Genomic DNA, 20033 nt, shown 5'->3' with positions numbered 1-20033 from the left:
ATGTGAAATGCTCTAGGAAAAGTAGCATATAGTGCCTTTACATAGTAAATATCTCAGAAGAGGTTAAATATTTGGAGATTCTTCCAAGTAATTAAGTGAATACTTTCAAAGATTATCATTTCGCACACGTTTTCGAAAGAGCGGAAAAAAACTTCAGGCGAAAATCAAGGTAGGATTTATTTTTCAAAAGCGCAAAACCGATACTACAACGTATTCTAATCTATGATGCCTTGACCAATAATACTAACTAACGAACAAAAAGACAAATGTTCGTTCTATGTATATTATAAATAACATGTCATACGCGGTAAGAAAGTCCGCCAAGTATAGTATAAGCACCTGATAACCCAACTAACAAAGTTAGATTTACTTCTGTCATGAACGTGTAATATGGGGGACTTCAGAATATACCTCTCGTGAACTCAAACCTGTCTTTGCCGTCTGTTCTTTCCATGGCGCAGTCGGGTGGTTCGAACTTGCGTGTTTCGTGATATCGTCCAAGTTCCTTGTTCTTCCACTGCAGACCAAATCTCGCTTGCGTTCTGTACGGTCTTATCCCGCGAGATCCATCCCAGTCATTCGGTTTTTCCTGTCGTCCGTCCCGTGGCACGCTTACTCTTCCCCCGGTTTTACCCCGTCGTGGATTGTCGTTTTGGTGCGGTCCTATCCCGTAATTTTCGTCAGTGCTACGTATTTTCCGGTCTCATCCCGCGATAGTGGTTCCCCTCTCCAGTGGTGTTCCCGCCCCTCTTTCCCGCTTCAAGTGTCCATTGGTCGATCACAATGGCCGATCCCAAAGAAGTCCAAGTACTAAAGGCAAGTTGAAAGGGTTTTAAGGCCGCCATGAGTCGGGCCAGTAATGTGGCAGACTCCGCCCTTCAAACACACTCATCTGGTGGCGACCCCACTCTTTTGGAGAGTTTCATTGAACACTGGTACGACAGGCGTCAGAGGTATTTGGATGCCGAAGATAAAGTCTCTTGCCATCTTGTATCGGATTCTAATGATGCTGATAGCGCATTTCTGACCACATTAAGGCCTATTACTCTACAAAGTCCAAGGTAGTAGGACTGAGGCGAGATTTCGATGCGACTAATTTACGTTCTCAGGCCCCACCTCTGGTTCGAACTGGCCCGTCTTCGCAATCTCCCGCCTTGCCCAAAATCGAGGCGAAAAAGCCTCCAACTCTTCATGAGGATGCTGATCAACGGTCCTTTGTTAAATGGCGCCCTTTGTGGACGAATTACGCTAACCTCATTTCGCTTGATCGCGAGATCAAATCATTCAAGTCGGTTCTTTCTGGGAATGTTGTAGTCCTTGGTTCTTGTCAATCATAAACAATTCCATTGGCATCAAGACGAATGCAAACAAGAGCACAAACAACCGCAGATGTTATCCAGAACACGCCATTTCATTACATACTCTGTTCAGATTGACCAATTCCGTTGACTTTATACTCAATACTCTTGGCATGAAAAATGTGATGGTCCTGAAAAGGACCAGGGAAGTGGTGATTGTGATATACCCTCCTGAATATCAACCCACATCAATTGATGTAACGACGTAGGAACAAACGAAACTCTACCAAAGTGAGTTCAGAGGCAATGGGGTTGTTCATCAATATGATGCTCTGGACCATGATCCACAAGGTTTGGTAGATATTGTTCCGGCGTTCCACCATGTCATTATGCTCCTCGGGAGTGACGTAGTCAATGGGACCTTGATCCTGGATTGGAACCCCTCGAAAGCGTTGGTTTCCGGGATGACAGCCCATGGTAGCGGTTATTAATGTGTCTATTCTCTGGTATGATCAAACGCAGACTATCAATGATCAGTCCACATCCAATTGAAGAAAACCCTTGGCCAATGTTCTTTTAGAGGGCACGAGCTCCCCTTCTACGGAAAGTAGCGTGCGGGTCTCAGATTTCGCCTCAGTGACAAAGAGACAGAAACAACTCCTTCTGTTGGTCGTACCTTGGACAGTATGCGGTATCATTGTAGGTGACGCTGAGGGAGTCGTTGATTCTAGGGTGAATAATTTTGCCACGCCAATCAACCTCGCCCAAACCTATGTTACGTTCGCTTTGGACCAAACTAGGCGTGTGAACAAAACCATGATTTGTAACACAATAGCGCGTCTTGTCTAAACGGGATTATATAGTCCAACACCTAAGTTATTTACATCGTTTAGAAATAATGAGTTATTTTCTGTTTCCTTGATTGAATGATCACCCACTTGTTTTGCCAAAACCTTAAAATGATTTTCGGGAGGACCAAACATGTTTCTCAATTCTCAAAAGCTTCCACATTTTGCGTCCCTCTCGTCAGTTGACCCCAATGCATTCTTTGGTAAACGGATGGGTCAAGGCGCCATCATTCTTTCTTGGAGAATCACGACAAAAGCAATATTGATGAAATTGATGAAAGTTGATGCTGAAAATGCATAATGAATTGAAAACGACTTTAAGGGCAGTTTTTATGAAAATGAACCTGCCAACCTTTGGTCAGGTGACGAAAGCCAGTAAAAAAATGCTGCCAGAAGTTTGCAAAATGCATGTTTGGTCCTTGGACGGTCCAGCTCTATGGTCTGTACAATGGTCTTTATGAAAGAAATGAACCTTGTTTTGTTTAACATATATACACATATACACACGTTTTCTTAAGTACCTTCAATTTCATTTTGTATTCTTACAACTCTCGTAAACGTATTGCAACTTGGCGTCAGCAACATTCTTGTCCATCAATGTCCACACTCTCTTGCCCAGGTACTGATGAAAACAAGGTTTTGGTTACCCAGAATGTGAGGAATTACACGCCCATGAACCAAATCTCAAAAAGCTTATTGCTGATACAACATAGTCACGATCAAATATGTTCCTGAAATGGAAATCAATCGATCTATAAACGTGTCAATAACAGCATCGTTCAAAGTGCTGGTGAAATGCGATGCATTTGAATGATAAGAGCAATCATTACGGGTAGGTGCATCACGACGGATGTGACAATTTCCAGCTGTTTAAGATGGTTCACAACGAGAAGGTTACAACCGCCATTCAACGTGGAGCATTTAGCCGATTCCGTACACATTCTGTGCACCTCAATTCAAGAACTTTGATCCGTTGATTGGTTAGGTTGCATCAAGAGTAATATCAGGGTTTTTAAACATGCAACGTAGTATTTTACAATTTGTTGCAGGCTTTTATTTATGCATGATATGCGGTTAACTAATGTATAACCTCATGTATAACCTTACTGTATAACCTCATGTATAACCTTCAATCAACTTTTGACGTCTGAATACGTCATTTTGGCGGCCACTGTGTAGTCTATACACGCGTTTCGCGTCAATTTTGGTGCTAGGTGGCTGGATTACCAACACTTCAAATCTCTAATTATACATGACATATCTGACTCTAAATGCTACTGCTAAAGACTCAATCCTAGAAAAAGGAACACAAAACCTTACAGTATTTTACAGTATGTGCAAGAACATATAAGCAAAACTCCCACGGTTTTCTCATAGTAGATACACACCACATAATTCATTACCCTTGGTACAAACTATTCTGGAACCCCTGTCTCTCTAGAGAACTCTAGAGTAGGGGTTTCTAACCTCATATGTTTAGAAACTCCTATAGTTTATCCCTCCGTCCCTCTGTCTCTTCAAATTGTTGGCTAAGGCGTAAATTTCGAAGAAGGTGAATCGAACTTCCACTATAATTACCATCCAGTTTTAATCGTAAATCGCCATGGTAAAATAAGTAGGCTGTAATTTTTAATCTCTAGAGTTGAGCCACATAAGTACGATTTTCAATGTACACACAAGATACAAAACTCCCTCGTAGTTTTTTCCTTGAACTCCAACCTAAGTTTTCATGTGTTTTGTGTTATTCACTTTGTGATATTTGTGAATTCATTTTGTGTTTATACACTTGACCGGCTTCCACTTTCTATTTGCTTACATGAATACATCAACTCACTCATAGCAAATCTCTTTAAAGAACGGTTAATGGTCCTGAAAGGGACCTAGGGATGGATAGATTCTTTTTTCACCTGGAGTTGGGAAAACTTTGCATGTAAAGTAACAACTCGGTGAGGACGAGAGGGTCTTGATCGGGCAAATTGGGATCTATTTCTCACTCCTTGGGCGGCCGCCAAGATTTTCGGTGTCAGCGGGTCCAAGGACTAAGGGCCTCAAGAAAAAGAGGACTGATGGCATCTGGGACGACCTCAAGAGCCGCACGAACAATAGCCTTACCACCTCCATGACAAAATATGTTAGTTTTAATTCAAGTATTGATCTGGTATCATCATGGCTGGTTGAAATTGTCAGGCTTTGGCACCAAAGTCAAAGAAATATTAGTCTTAATTTTGGTTCTGCGCACCGCAGAAAGCTTCGTTGAAAATCTTGACCAAGTCGTGTGGCTAATACTGATGTTAACAATGGACATTGCTAACGAATAAAGTAAGTAATATATCAATATTGAGTATGCTTTCATTAAAATACAAAATGTTCATTTGTAGAAACGTTGAAATTTGCCAAAATCGTTGAGTTTCCAGCAAACTATGTCCGTTTGCAAGGACAACTGGAGTCATTCTAGTAGCCCGTACCTTATGTCATCTTTTGAATAGATAGGATCATATTCGAATGTGATCAGGACATTTCAACCATCGCAAAGTCGGCACTTTTTCCGTTCACAATTCCAGCACACGCAAGCATTTAATCTGTTTGCTTTCACGCAAACATCCAAAGATTCAAACAACTAATAAAATGCTACACAATGCCTTGAAGATTTTCAATATATGGATTAAAAGTACAAATACTGTTAGCTATTACACTCAATCAGTCTCCCTGATCCAACAAGTTTTTTCCTCAAAAGATTCAGTTATAGCGAACATTTGAAGTGGTTATGATCAATGGCGAGAGAAACTTTTTGATACCTTTGGTCAAACACAAATTTGACTTTACCTACAATGCCAATTATTAACATTGGACAAGGTTGAGGACAATCGAATTTTTCCATTGTTCAAGGTCGTCCGGATATTTTGACCAAGAACAGCAAGTAAAAACTGCGAAATATGACCCTAAACAACACAAAAAACTAAAATAGGCTTCGTTTTGAATGTGTCTTAGGATACTGCAAACTTTTTTACACGCGTCCACGTCTTGACCCTATTCCCAAACAGCAGCAATAATCATCTTCCAACCCAAGACACGGAATTGTCGTGCCTGGTTATATAAAACTTAGTGGCCTTTAACGTAGTTCAAAATGCACCACAAGTGAGATTTCTAATCTTGCATCCTTTCTATTCAAAATAGCACAATTTGAAGGGTATGATGTACTGAGGAAAATATTTGATTTGAAAGGTGGCATCCCAATCAAACACCAGAGTCTAAATACTTGAATCCTTGGTCTAAGAAAGAGGTAATGTTTGTAATGCCATTTCATAATTTGATAAAAAATAATTAAGGTTGCACGAACGTTACTTGAGACATGGACGAAGTTCAGCATCCAAAGGGCTAATATCAGTGTTTTCAGCAGAGAAACGATGCGATTACACTACGTTACCAGAATTTTGCCCCAAACTATCTGGACATCCCTGAAAACAAGGCATAGGTAAATAAACTCAAGGATATAATCAAGCTATAATCCGGACCCGGGCAAATTGATATCAGTTCTCGTACGTTAAAGCGATATCTAGTCTGAAATTATCATTGCCACCTATATGAGTAGGGTTGATGTTCATGCCAGTGTGACAGGTGTCCTTCCAAGGGGCCAACATAGCTGGGACTAGGTGGTGCCCGCTTGAAAACAATTTTCTTTTGAATTGCCACAAAAACCGTGACTCGCATTGGGCGTTTTCAGTAATTGTTGTCTTGAAAATTTCTAGTCAGGGTAAATAAGAAAAATAATAACCTTCATTGGGATTCTCGGTCAGGTCAGTTTACTAAATATATACAAGTGTGTGCCAAAATATTATGCACAAATATCAATAAAAGGATCACCAAATGAAATGGTCAGAATAATAGAACAGCCAACTAATGTGATATTACAGCCGGGATGACTGGAAATTGGTCCAGTGCACAAAAAAATGTGGAGAGGGGGGTCACTGACAGTACATTAACAGTTTGGTCCAGAGGCAGGTGATGAAAGTCTTGGTTATGGCAGTATAGTGGGTGGGACAGATGGAGCAGATCCTGTGTCAGCTCCCGTCGTGTTAGCCAGTCCTCGACCAGGAAGGACAACTCAGATCCGGACAGCCTCGAGAGACGCCAAACATTGGGTAAAAGTAAGGCAAAGGGAGGCTGTACACTGCGATGGAAAATCAGGATTGAATCCGGTTTGAGGATGGACGTATGACTAGTGCTGGACGAGTTTTTCGCAATATAAGTCTTTTTGTTCGGCTTCAGAACAGTGAAAGACTGGAGCCGCCCCAGCACCAGTCCTACTTCCATCCTCAAACCGGATTCAATCTTGGTCTTCCATCCTAATGTAAATCCGCCCTTAGTTTCGCATCCAAAGGACGAAATCTCGAGCGTTGAGCGCCCTCGTTTTTAAGGCAAATATGAAATTACTGCAACTTAAGACACCTTGTAGTTATTGGTGGCGCCAATTCACAGTTATGAGACAGGTCCCAGGTTCGATTCTCTATCGAATTCGATACAAATTCAACCAAACAAAGATATCAATTCATTATTTCTGAATTGATGAAATGGAGTTGGTTGGTAGTTTCTCTTCAGCGTGAATTAAGCTACATCAAACCAAACACACCGTAGCTTCAAAAAACTGTCCTCCTCGATTTATTTGTCAATGAAAGAAATTTAATTGTTTTGCTCATCTACAACACCAAATCAATTGCTGTTTCGGTTTTGACTGAACCAACTCAGTGTCATTACCAAAGTTACCCTGGAGGTGTTTTCAGACCACTTGTATTGAATGGTTGAGCCCGCTGAGAATATAGAAATTTAGTGCCCTCACAACATCTTTTATAGCATAAGACATCTAATGGTCCTGAAAAGCACCAGGGATGATGAGCAATATGGCACTCAAATATCGATTGACATTTATTAAGCTTGAATGTAACGCCGGATAATCAAATGGAACTCGGCCAAGGTGAGTTCGGGAGCGTTGGGATTGATCTGAAGGGCTTATTTGTTGAGCAAGATTCCACAAGGTTTAGTAGAGTTGGTTCCTCCGTTCTGCCATCTCAATGTTTTCTTGAAGGGTGAGGAATTCCATAGGACCCTGATCCTGGTCCCAAATCCGAGCTCCTCGAAGGCTTTGGTTTCCAGGATGAGAAACCATTGTCCTAATTCTCATTGTGTCGTTTAGGTAGGTCCAGCAAAGACCAATCTTCCTTCAGTTAGAATGGAGACGAGAAAACAACACTTGAAATCGACCAAGACGAGTTGTGCAACATTTGGGGAAAAAAGCGCGCGGGTAACGGCGTTTAGTTGGCGGATCTTGACTCCAAGAGATTCACTAGCAAGAACCAAGGCACTGTACCGCATCAAGACCAAAATTGTCGTATGAGAAGCGAATTGATTATGAATTTTGTTAAAAAATAAGCGTACTACAATTCCCAATGATTTGCCTTACATCCATTTGAGAATTCAGTCCAATCTTTGAGATGGTCTGTGATTTCAAAGAGATCACACCCAATGAACCAAGCGGTATTCGCACCTGAGTGCCGTTTCCTCCCAAGGGAGAAATAATATTGACAAATAATATCTGCAGTAGGCTAGCTGCGGTACCTAATTGATAGAGCATTCGCTTTCCACAGTGCTAGCCTTGGTTCGATCACAGGCTACTTACAACATTAGGTCACTTTGACAAACCGTGTGCAAGTATGGCTATTTTTAGGAATAGAAATAACCATGGGATTAACCATGGTTAAAGACCTAAGCTCTAAAGACTCAATCATTAAGCTATTTTTAAGAACAACGCCAAGGACTCCTTCGAAATTGGCTGGGCGTGCTCATAGCGGGTGCTCCTTTAGCTTTCCGCACTCAAGCCCGCGCCCGCGCCCAGGCACGCGGATGATTGACCCATAAGTCTCTTGAGTGAACAGTAGAAGAATCATTTCGAGAACTCAGTCGATTGATCAATTTCAAAGAATCAACATAAACATCATGGTTTGCCATCAAGGAAGAAAATCCCGCCTCATCCAAGGCAATTCCAATCCTGAGCAACAAGAACTAGTCCCCGAGCCTCAGCCTGACCCTCAACCAGATCCAATACGTGATGTGACAACAGCCTATCGAAACTGGTGGTTGAGAATGCTTTGGCACATGGCCCATGCGACCATCAGGGAACAGAATCCCAATGCTCCGGATCTAACTTTGCCAGAGTTCCAAATGTTACTTCGGCAATACAACATGGAGTAGGTGGAGGCTCGGCCAATCAAATGACTGCCCAATGCATCCTTGTCCTCCTTGGTCCTTTTCAGGACCACTGAACCCATTCTTGAGATTTCGTTTTAAGTAGGTCTACACATAAATGAAGAGAACACGAAAATGATGAGAGTGAAGAAACAAAAACAATGGTTTCCAATGGTTAATCAGCAGCGGTCTTGGAAGAAAAATATGATCCGTCCGGATGAGGGACCATCCTAACTAAGGATAACTAATATATAATATAGATGTTTTGCCTTTTTGAGCACTTTTTAGTAATTGGTGAATTGGCTTAGTTAGTTTTTATCTGAAATTATGAAAGTTCTAATACTAAATTGCAATGCCTTCCGAACATGGTTTGCGTTATAAAAGGCTCATTCCGTGTCAGAGATTTTTTCTTCTTTGCACAAAGAGAATGAAATTTTTTGACAAATCAATGCTTCATGGTTTGCATAACATCATTTGAAACTCAATTATGGAGAAGAACATGTTCCTAAAATTTCAGAATAAGTTTTTGAGAGGATTCTATGCTCCTAGCAGTTATGGCATTGAAAGTTAAAGAAATAGAGAAGAATCCAGTTTGGGAGAACCTGATTCCCTCCTTGGTTTTCTCCCTTCACCTTTTCCTAACCTCTTAATAAGATCATGTATCATTGCTATTCATCCCATATATTCAACACATTGAACACATTGCAAATAGACAAGCACTATGGTTGTGTCATTTTCTTCAAAGTGAGGCTCGTTCTGCCGACAACTCCTCCAATCATGACCTCTTCACCACATTTGACACGCCCAACACCCAAGAAGATGAAGGCGAATGAAGTCGCAAACACGAGTTCTCGTTACATTTGAACAGCGGAAGTGAGACAAATGATAACACATAAAGGCATTTAGCGTCCTTTGTCTCTGCCCAACATACCAATTAGATCATTGGTCTTTTGGCACGTCTATACTCCGTCCAGATGTTGAATTCCAACACTGGACGGAAATCCCAATGATAATTTTGACACCAAGCACTCTGGGTGTGAAATCTTGATAGATCTCTGGGTTTGAAGTGAGTACTTAGTACGTAAATGGGCGGAATTTCTTTGACCTATCATAGGATCTCCGGATGTTTCCCAAGTCAAGCAAAGTTAAGTTATTTACAATAGAGACAAATTGTAGGGCAGGCATCTTTACTTTCCATGAGCACATGCACTTCATTTTTGATTTTATCATTTCGGTCTGATTTATTTCGTTCCTCATCAAACTTCAAAACATATCTTTTAATTAAGTACTCATTTCATGTCCCTTAGTTGTCCCACACATTTAATGAGCTCTTTGCACATGAAATAACAAACAACCAAGCTCTGACTACGGTAAATAAGGTAATGGAACCGGGTTAATAATTAATGGGCTATGGGTGAGACAATTCGCAACCTTATCGTGCCTTTCTCTATCTCTGTTGGTTACAGACATGGCAAATTTTGAGAGGAGCATCATCTATCAAATCTAAGAGACTGAAATATGTAATGCAGATAACCTACGAGTAGTTCACTTTGAACCTTTCTTCATTGTTAAAAATGATGAAGAAAATAATAGGGAAGGTGGAAGGTAAGATGGACGAGAGACTACTGAACTCCTAGTACGATAGAAAACCTGTAACATGTAAACACCGCGGTTTAAGTGAAGATCAGGGAGAAAAAAACAACCCTCAGGGGACAGAGGTAAGAAAATCGATGGACGAAATACTGTTGGCTGACCAAGCTAACGAGCACGGACCAACTTATTTACGAACAGGAATCAACAAACATCATTTGAATAGAGTAAAAGAATGTTCTAGAAGCTAATCTTGAAAGTTACATCATTTGAATAGAGTAAAAGAATGTTCTAGAAGCTAATCTTGAAAGTTTCATCATATTTCTTAATTTCTATTCTTACTGGCTTCCCTTTCGTGAACAAAGAGTGGCAGGTTCATTTTCATTAAAACTGTCCTTGATGAAGATGCATAATGAATTTAAAATGACTTGATCAACTTTCATCAATTTCCTATCTAGCGCTTTTGTCGTGATTCTCCAAGAAAGGATGCTGGCGTCTTGGATGATGGCGTCTTGACCCATAAGTTTACCAAAGAATGCATTGCGGCCAACTGACGACAAGGACGCAAAATGTGGAAACCGTATTGGGTATGGTATTTTGGCCTCACCCCAAGAATTTCATCAACCAACCAAGACTGGAGAGTCGCCAAACATGGGTAAAATGACCGTTTCTCATGCCTACAAAGACTGATGGAGCATTGGGCGTCTTCTTTTTGTGTCAAATATAAATCAGCGTCAAGGAAAGAGATGCAAAGATGTATGTAGTTATTGGCGGAAATTTACAAGTATGAGACAGACGATTCCCAGGTTTGATCCTCCCGAAAATCAGTTTAAGGTTTTGGCAAAACAAGTGGGCGATCATTCAACGTTGGGAACATTCAATCAAAGAAACAGAAAATAACTCATTATTTCTAAACGATGTAAATAACTTGGGTGTTGCACTATATAGTCCCGTTTAGACGAGACGCGCTATTGCGTTACAAACCATGGTTTTTCGCACGCCCAATTTGGTCCAAAGCGAACGTAACATAGGTTTGGGCGAGGTTGATTAGCGTGGCAAAATTATTCACCCTAGAATCAACGACTCCCTCAGCGTCACCTACACTGATACCGCATACTGTCCAAGGTACGACCAACAGAAGTTGTTTCTGTCTCTTTGTCACTGAGGCGAAATCTGAGACCCGCACGCTACTTTCCGTAGAAGGGGAGCTCGTGCCCTCTAAAAGAACATTGGCCAAGGGTTTTCTTCAATTGGATGTGGACTGATCATTGTTAGTCTGCATTTGATCTTACCAGAGAATAGACACATTAATAACCGCTACCATGGGCTGTCATCCCGGAAACCAACGCTTTCGAGGGGTTCCAATTCAGGATCAAGGTCCCATTGACTGCGTCACTCCCGAGGAGCATAATGACATGGTGGAACGCCGGAACAGTATCTACCGAACCTTGTGGATCATGGTCCAGAGCATCATATTGATGAACAACCCCAACGCCTCTGAACTCACGTTGGCAGAGTTTCGTTTGTTCCTATGTCGTTACATCAATTGATGTGGGTTGATATTCAGGCGGGTATATCACAATCACCACTTCCCTGGTCCTTTTCAGGACCATCACATTTTTCATGCCAAGAGTATTGAGTATAAAGTCAACGGAATTGGTCAATCTGAACAGAATATGTAACGAAATGGCGTGTTCTGGATAACATCTAGGGTTGTTTGTGCTCTTGTCCCTTTCAAAACAGACTTAAATTCATTCAGGGCGAATTATCACAAAATATGTGCCCCCACCATCTGATGATGGGGGATTTCATTTATTCAAGCACCTTCAACTTGGGAAACAAAGACTCAGTATGGGACAGCCGTCTCGTGCTATTTGTCCAGCGTTTAGTTCTCTCCTGGAGGAGAGACATAGTCTTCATTTTCGTAGAATTGGTATTAAACTCTAATAGTACTATTCATTGAGCGGAGGACGCGCCATCTGTTTGGTCTTGATGCGGGCAAACAAACGTAGAAACAAGAAAATACGCTCCAAGATGCCAGACTTAATCAAGAGATTATCAAATGTGCAATCATTGCCCAAGTTCTGTGACACAATGAATAAACCATCAACTCAAATAGGAGACGTTTCAATTTCTCTATGTGTAAAATTTCTCGGGATATCTAAGGAACAATTTTACAGGAGATCATATACTGTGTGATTTATAACGCCCCAACATTTTGGCAATCATTATATCCAACCAAATAGTACTACGATAAGCACAATTTCACATGGTTTTAGTGTCTAACTTTAAACAGATCATTTTTTTTTCCTAACTTAAAAGTGGATTTTTTGGTACAATAATTCGATGGAAATAGATGGTTGGTGATGATGATGAAATGCCGTTGCTATACTGCAAGTATACATAATATAGAACTTTGTTTATCTGCTCTATTTGGACGACAAAAGTGTTTGTAACTATAACCTTATAGCATTTGCATGGTCTCTCCGAAGGTTGGGTGGTGTATTTATGGCGTTACAATAGATCAGCAAAAAGTTGTGTTGCGAGAAATACCTTCTTAAAGTCAGGCATGTTAGAGCGTATTTGTGAATTTTACCGTTTGTTTGTGCGCTCCGAGAGGAGGGAAAGGAATGAAAAGGGCTTTACCGTGCTCAAAGGCACGTTGAATAAGGCCATTTTATACTTGCTGCTTTACCGTTTACGGCAAAAATAACCAACATTTGTTTAGACTACAAAATATGTTATTTCGAAATTTCTATAGTATAATTGAGTCTGCTTACGAGTTGAATTCCAACAAATCGAGTTGACTTTTCATTTGATGAGGACCCTTGTCCCCTATAGCTATACCTATATAGGTCTATATATGGGAATGCTATAGTTATAGTTACAATTCTTGTGCTCGAGCACCATAAAATTTGCTTTGACGAAGTTGAAAGTTAATCCATTCATTTCTAGCCTTGGAAACTTACATTCCAGTTGACCGTTTTTTTTCCTCTAGTTTAGCAAGTTGGCTTTATAAGCATTTAAGCATCATATTAAAACGCTTTGCAAATTATTGTGTTGAGGCATGTCGTTTATTTAGATCAAAAACATGAGAGGCTCAAGGATGCTGCCTTGGGGACCCCCACGTTCTGCTTTCAGTTTCAAAGACCTAGCTAGCATTGGGAATTCAACACTTTTCCAGGTCCAGGTTGCAAACATTTGGAACACCTCACCAGACCCTCGGGTGGCCGAAACAAATATTTTAAGGTGTGAATCCCCAAAACTAAATTTGATGAATCCGAGTAGGGACACAAATCCCTTAAAAATTCCTTTGCGGAGAAAAAACGACCACGAAATCGTATCCAACTTTGCAGTATGTTCCAGGATCACAGGTGCCCATGTTTGGAATGGCCATCCACGTCCCTCAAGCGGAGTTTGGTATCAACTTAAAAAGGTGACAAAAGAATCAATTTCTTACACACAATAGATCCAGCACTGTTCTACAAATCGTTATGCTTTGTCCGTTAGAAATTAGATATCATCAAGGAAAAAGGAATTTTGTTCTCACGATGGACATTTAGTTTTCAGTTGTGGATTGACGTGAAGCGCTGGACGCAAGTGCAAAATCCCTGTGGGAAATTGTTCGAACAAATCGAGAATGCCGATTTTCGACGCTCCTTTGAACATTCAGAGCACACGTCAGTCTGTCAATCAGGAATTGGTTGAATTGTCAAGATTTTCATCAACAACCTACCCAGATCTGTTTGGGTACTTCCCTCAAAAGCTGGAAAAGGGTTTCATTCTTTGTGTTAGGTTACCAAAAACTGAGAATATGGCTTTTTCGATTACAGCTTCAGCCATTAGTTATAATGAACTGTATAGTGCGAGTATTATATATTTTCTAGTAGGATACACTGCCATTGTTGCATATGGAGGGCTGTTTATGATCAATGCATGCTTATTGCTGATCTTCAAACGTACCCTTGCCAACGTGAGAATTGCATCAAGTAATTCAAGCAAATGCCTAAGATAACTGTTGTACCAACGAGTGCTAACCAATCGTTATCAATTTAGCAAGGCCCCCCCAAGTAGACGTACGTAACGATGCTACTAAAGGTCCTCAGCGTTAAAGAAAGAAGAACTTTACAGGGACAGTAGAATTTGGGAAGTTCCTGAAGCAGAACTGGGACCGCACCCATCAAGCCGGCCAACCCAAAGGAAAGAAGGCGAGGAATGGTCAAGCAATCGGAAGTCGTAGCATCATATTGAATTCATAAAGACTGATATTACCCTCTATTGGATTGAGTTGTGAATCCCGATATTTACATTTGTGAATATAATGATGTTTTCAATGCAAAATTGAAGTCTTTCTAATTGACCCATCTAAATTGGGTTGGTGGACTACCTTACAATTACCGGGAATATACTACGTCAGAACCTATTGAGGTGCAGTAGTTATATTTATAATTTCTTATCTAAACCTACCGTGCATCTAAGTAACATCTGACCCACCCAGGAATTTGAGATGACGGATCGGACTAATCCTGGAATGGAGGGTCGATCAGCATATTTTGTCAAAACCTTGACGGAGCGGGTAAATTTAGAAATTTTCAGAAACCCCTTATAATACCCAATGAAGTTGGACGAGAGTTGAAAATTCGGAAATTCCAACTCTTTGTTTTAATCTTTTTACAACATTCTAGTGCACAGTGCAAGGGGTTCAGGTGAATCTCTTGGACAAGTTAAATGCCGTGACGGGCACGCTTTTTCCAAGAAGGCGCAGTCTGTCTGGGTTCGGTACGAACTGTTTCTCTGTTTCATTATTTAGCTGATGGTTTGTTAGTCTCTCCTGGATCTTCCACGACGACACACTCAACATTTCAATCATGGTCTCCCATCCTGGAAACAAAGGTTTTCGAGGAGTTCAGGTTCACAATCAGGATCAGAGCCCCCTGGACTTCATCATCCCTCAAGAACACAATGAGACGGTAGAACGTCGGAATCAAATCTACCAAACCTTGTGGAATCTGGCTCAACAAATAAGCCTAGAGATCAATCCCAACGCTCCCGAACTCACCTTGGCCGAGTTTCATTTGATTCTCCGGCGTTACATCAATGAGCAGTGTTCATTAACATTTGAGGAGCATATTGCAATCCATCCATCTTGGTCCTTTTCAGGGCCACCACATCCTTTATGCCAAAAGAGTTTTATTGAGCCCATTGAATTTGCATCTATTTTTAGCAAGCTGAACAATGACATTGGTGTATTTGCATTATCGGTTTTGCATAACTATGGTTTTCAGGATTATTGAAAAAAAGTAGACTAGAGTGGTGAATAAAAAGAAAAGGAGCTTAGGGATGTTCTGAAGCGAAATATTTTCGGCCAAATCTTGCAGAAATCCGGTGAGAAATAGCTTTATCAATTATCGAGTAAGCTTTCTTGATCTTGTTTGCATCGATGAAAAATCATGAAATCAATCCATCCTGATCATGATTTGGAGTCCAGTCAGATTAGCAGACAAACTTGGAAGGAGAGAGAGGTTGAGGGTTTAACGGAAACACTTCCAAGTTCATAGCCCTGCTGATTTACCGTCAATCCGCCGACCAATGGCGAGGCTATTTCCAGCGCCGGTGCCGATGTTGGAAACACTTCGTCCAATCAAAAACTCTTGGACTCTTGTGATTCGACCAATTAGAGAAGAACTACATCTGTTAAGAAAAACAGGCTTGGCAACGACGACCAAGGAGTTGCATTTGAACATACTTGGATTTGCGCAGAGTCGAGGATTCTTTCGTATGTATTGTAGTACAAATTAGAAGATGACCGCTTCTCTTGAGTTTGATTAGGGAGTCAGAGTCACTTTGCAATGAAGCAAATTGAAAAGCAATAAATTTGGGTAAAGAACTTGATCATGGTCTTTGTTGTCATCTCTTGGTTTCCAAAATTAATTTTCAAGTCAGCCGACCAAACCAAGGAAAGATTAAATGATACTTCCACATACATCGTTCTCGCAAGATGGTTATCTCAATTGTGCAGCTAATTCTTACATATATTCTAAATGCTGGCTAATGCTTGTCCATGGTTTTGTGCAATTGTTTTCCCGAAGAACTCAAGAATTGAGAAAAATGCAAGCCCGCTGGCAAATTAATTATCACAACAGAGCATCACAGCACTTTTTCTGAATACCTAAATAACTGCAACCAAGCCAAAGAAAGAGAAAAACAACTGGATTTCACATCCCAAGTAGTATTCGGTCCAGGGCATGAATTTTGCGATTCTAAGTCATGCACATTTTTCACGGCAATTCTGGCTTAGATTTATTATGCATATTTATTGTGATCTCAAAATAAGGTTAACCTCATAGAGTAAGGGGTGACTTACTTCAGGCCCTTTGGACTGAATGCGAGCATTGATCCAGCAAATTTCGTATATTTTTCTCGACCCTTTCTTTTTAGGTAATTGGCCGTTGGAGTTATATCAACTCCAACGGCCAATTATGATGATGTAATGAAACCACCTCGACCCCCATTAGTCACATCGAGGGACGATCGAATTCTCCCAGGGGGTGACGAACCATGTAAAAACGGCGGATTATATCATTTCCAATTAAGAGCGGAGAATGTTGGCAATCTTTCCCATGGGATCAAAGAGCTTTTGAATAAATTAATATTCTTGATCCCCCAAACCTATTAAGTCAGAAGATCAAGCCTCTAGTAAGTAGCGTGATTAAAATTTCAACTTGATTAATTGCTATATGTGCAGTCCAATTGCTTGATTTTAATCCAGAAAATCTCAAGTCCTTACTTTTCAAAGTGTGTCACGAAAAGTAAAGATACACTTTCACTGTAGACTAGACTACTAGAAGACTACCACCACGAGAGCATATTTAAGTATCTACAAAACTTTAGGCATCAAACTAAGCGTAAAGATTCCCTCAAAATAACACAGTCTCAGGACGATTGCAAGTTCTAAAAGCAATTTCAGGACATTTTTCCTCCCTTCTAACCACTTATTCCATCATGGAAACAACGTCCAAGACTAAACTTATTAGAAATTTAAAGAATAAAGAAGTTGGCGGTTCGGATAATCTAAAGAGAAGTTTGGCCACGGGAAATAGAACATGCCAATTTCATGCAAAATTTTCCAAAGCAAAAGTCATTTTTCTACACAACATTAAGCCTCAAAGATATGTTCTGTGTTGACTTTTGGACCGAAACAAAAGGGTGATTAGTCTAAAGTAAATGACAAGGTCATAGATATTGTTTTAATTTTAATGTGAATTTGATCTCCAACCCATTAGAAAAGGCAAGCAACTTTCTTTTACATTTACAAACAGAATGTCATTCAAATTATACAAATCACTCCAAGAAACGCCAGCACACCCAAAATGCTACCCAGCTCGGCTAGAAATTTCGGACCATTAACTACAAGGGATAGGGACGCTCTCAGTATTCTAAAGGGAATACCCATAGACCACGGATCTCCTTCAAAGAAGAAAATTTGATAAGAAGGATGAGTCCCATTACTGACCATTATCACTTGTCCATCACACGCGCGTAAACACGATGAAACGAGTCCCAGCCGGGCCGATCAGCTCAGCCAATGACCCACTGTGCAATGACCAATGAAACCAATAGCGGCGGCGAACATAGCGCCAGCAGCTAAGGACAGGTTGCAAGTGCCCCGCTCCTTCAACACTGTCCTAAATAGGACGAATCGATGGCACTGGGTCATTTGGTCTTTTGCTGTTAACAAATTCAGACGCTTGAAACACTCACGTCGAAAAGAGAGTTTAGTCAAGATGTCTTTCTCATCTTTGCCCGAATCTGTGCACCATCACATTTTCCAACACTTGGATGACAAGGACTTGGAGTCTTTGAAGGCCGTTGGGAACATATCCTTGAACCAATCACTATCAAGCTTGTGGATATACGTTGGAGTCCGTGGAGTTGTGTGCCCCAACATGAACATGTCATTGCAGCGAGCCGTCATGACTCAAAATCCTGGAAGAAGTCACTTCCATCTGAATTGTATTAACTCACATGAACCCTCCAGAGTTCAGTATCGGCCTAACAAGATGGAAACTAAAGGCTTGGAGGTAAGAACACATTTGAAAGAAATGCAAAATTCAAAGCTCTTCATTGACTCTGTCTTTTCTAAACTGTAGCACCTCAAGTGCACTTATTATGTTAGCCTTATTCCAAGTCTTGAACCACGGAATGTAAAATCGCTGGGCGACCTAAGAGAACTAACAAAGATAACCATTTTTGTATTACAGATGATCGTTCAATATCATCACAGGTTGACCTGTGGCACTGATGTGGACCCATTTGTTGGATCACTTCGTTTGCCAGACAATCGGCAATCTACCAGCAAGTTCCCATTCGATTGGAGCTGCAGCTACGGTGCCATTATCTGGAAACATATTGGTGCAAGTCTCTCCAATATTGTCAGAACTAGGCACAACAACCGTACCATGCTGATCCAAACCAAGAGCGCCTTGTTTTTCATCGATCTGCTGAGTGGTCATATCATTTGGTCGCGAGTACTCCACCTGGACAATCCCAAGTTGGCCCAAGCTCGAGATTTCGTCATCACGGACCAAGCGATCTACATGCTGCTCAACATGCATTCTTCAGATGGCGATGTTCTCATCCTCCTCGAATTTTGCATTGTCTCCGGATCCTTCAAAGCGTTGGGCTTCAACTTCAGGGTGTCAACGGAACCAAGTGCAAACCATCTGTTAAGGAGAGGGGATCCTCCCCACAAAGTTGTTGTGACCAACAACTACGACCGGGTGGAGACCGACGAGTTCCAATTGGCCGACCTTCAAAGCGCGTGGGTGGAACACAACAAGCTCTTTGTGATTGCCAAGAAGGTTTCGTCTTTTCAAATGTTATCTTTATCATTGCATTCGGGTTCCAAAGCGAACTTCCACTTAGAATTTGAGGTCATTGCTGAAGATGCCCGTGGACATTGAACCAAATATAATGCTACTTTAACAGTTTGATTTGAGTTGTGATGTGTGTGTGAAGTCACTTTTTTGCTCTCATGTTGAATGTATCTTTAACGAAAAATACATAATGTGCCATTATCCCAATGCAACTTGGAAGTATTTGATGCGAACTCAATAAATTAAGTCCGATCAATCGTGTTGTTTCTCAAAGGTATGGGTGTACCAGCTAACCCAGTAGTTGAGAAGTCGACGGATTTGACCAGGTTAGAGGTTGAAGAGGTGTCCCCACTTACAGTAGAGCTGGATAAGATAGTTTTTCGAAACAGCCTTTCCTGATAAAGGAAAAGGCTGCCAGTTTGACCACCCCAAGTGGTGTCAAAATCTTGTCAAGTTCGGCCTTGAGAAGTAGAATAGGAAGAAAGGATGTTCTTTGTCCTTTTTTCCACCCGTGCCGTCAAGTGCCGTCAGTCCATGAGACTTAAGACGTGCTTCCTGGTTCCGATTCGATCCCGAATTCCCACTCACAAAGATGTTCTTTGTGTTCCACTGTTAGCAACCCTTCTGGATGAAGCCAATTGCAAGCAAATGCATGTGGAAGAATCACGCAAAGTCCACTATGACCGATCTTCTCGCTCTCTGGACCCATTATCCATAGGTTCTCGCGTTTATATCCAAAGCCTACCATCAAAACGTTGGGACAAATGTGGAGAGGTCCTGAAACAATTTGGTCGCCGTTATCTCATTATCGAAAATGGAGGAAAATCGTGGCGAAATCGCCGTTTTCTCCGGATCGATTGTTGTGACACTTTTCAAAACAAAGATCCACCAAATACGAACACACAAAAAGCGCGCTTTATTGCTTTCCCTCGTAGCCTGAGATCGATTGTAAAGCCAATTAGATAATGATATAGAGTAGAATTTTACCGTCAAATATACCCGGAATTGGTGGGATCATAAATATAGGTTGTGTGACTAATGCCACTATGTTTTCTATATGCCCTTTGTTCTTATTCCACGTTTCACTTCTTCTGATCATTCTTCTCCTGTCCGTCCTGCGAGGCAGACCATTACCGAACCACCCGAAATATATCTTCGACAGTTTTACTTCAATCAACTTATTC

At 41.0% G+C, this 20033-nt stretch overlaps 1 protein-coding gene across 1 annotated transcript; it reads left to right on the top strand.

Annotated features, from left to right (window-relative positions):
• Positions 1–17777: 17777 nt before the first annotated feature.
• LOC131890477 (uncharacterized) lies at positions 17778–19205 on the top strand. Its single transcript, XM_059239827.1, has 2 exons — positions 17778–18054; positions 18235–19205. The coding sequence occupies exons 1-2, from the start codon at positions 17920–17922 to the stop codon at positions 18934–18936; spliced, it is 837 nt and encodes a 278-aa protein (XP_059095810.1). The 5' UTR covers positions 17778–17919; the 3' UTR covers positions 18937–19205.
• The last annotated feature ends 828 nt before the right edge of the window (positions 19206–20033 follow it).

Source organism: Tigriopus californicus, chromosome 11, assembly GCF_007210705.1.
Source record: "Tigriopus californicus strain San Diego chromosome 11, Tcal_SD_v2.1, whole genome shotgun sequence".
Taxonomy (NCBI): domain Eukaryota; kingdom Metazoa; phylum Arthropoda; class Copepoda; order Harpacticoida; family Harpacticidae; genus Tigriopus; species Tigriopus californicus.
The sequence above is the reverse complement of the archived record's forward strand: the minus strand, read 5'-3'. Positions and strand labels throughout refer to the sequence as shown.

Excerpts from the sequence above, each read along its gene's own strand:
- LOC131890477 (XM_059239827.1), top strand. The coding sequence starts at position 17,920 with ATGAACATGTCATTGCAGCGAGCCGTCATGACTCAAAATCCTGGAAGA. Across the intron at positions 18,055-18,234 it reads TGGAAACTAAAGGCTTGGAG|ATGATCGTTCAATATCATCA; the intron begins GTAAGAACACAT and ends TTTGTATTACAG.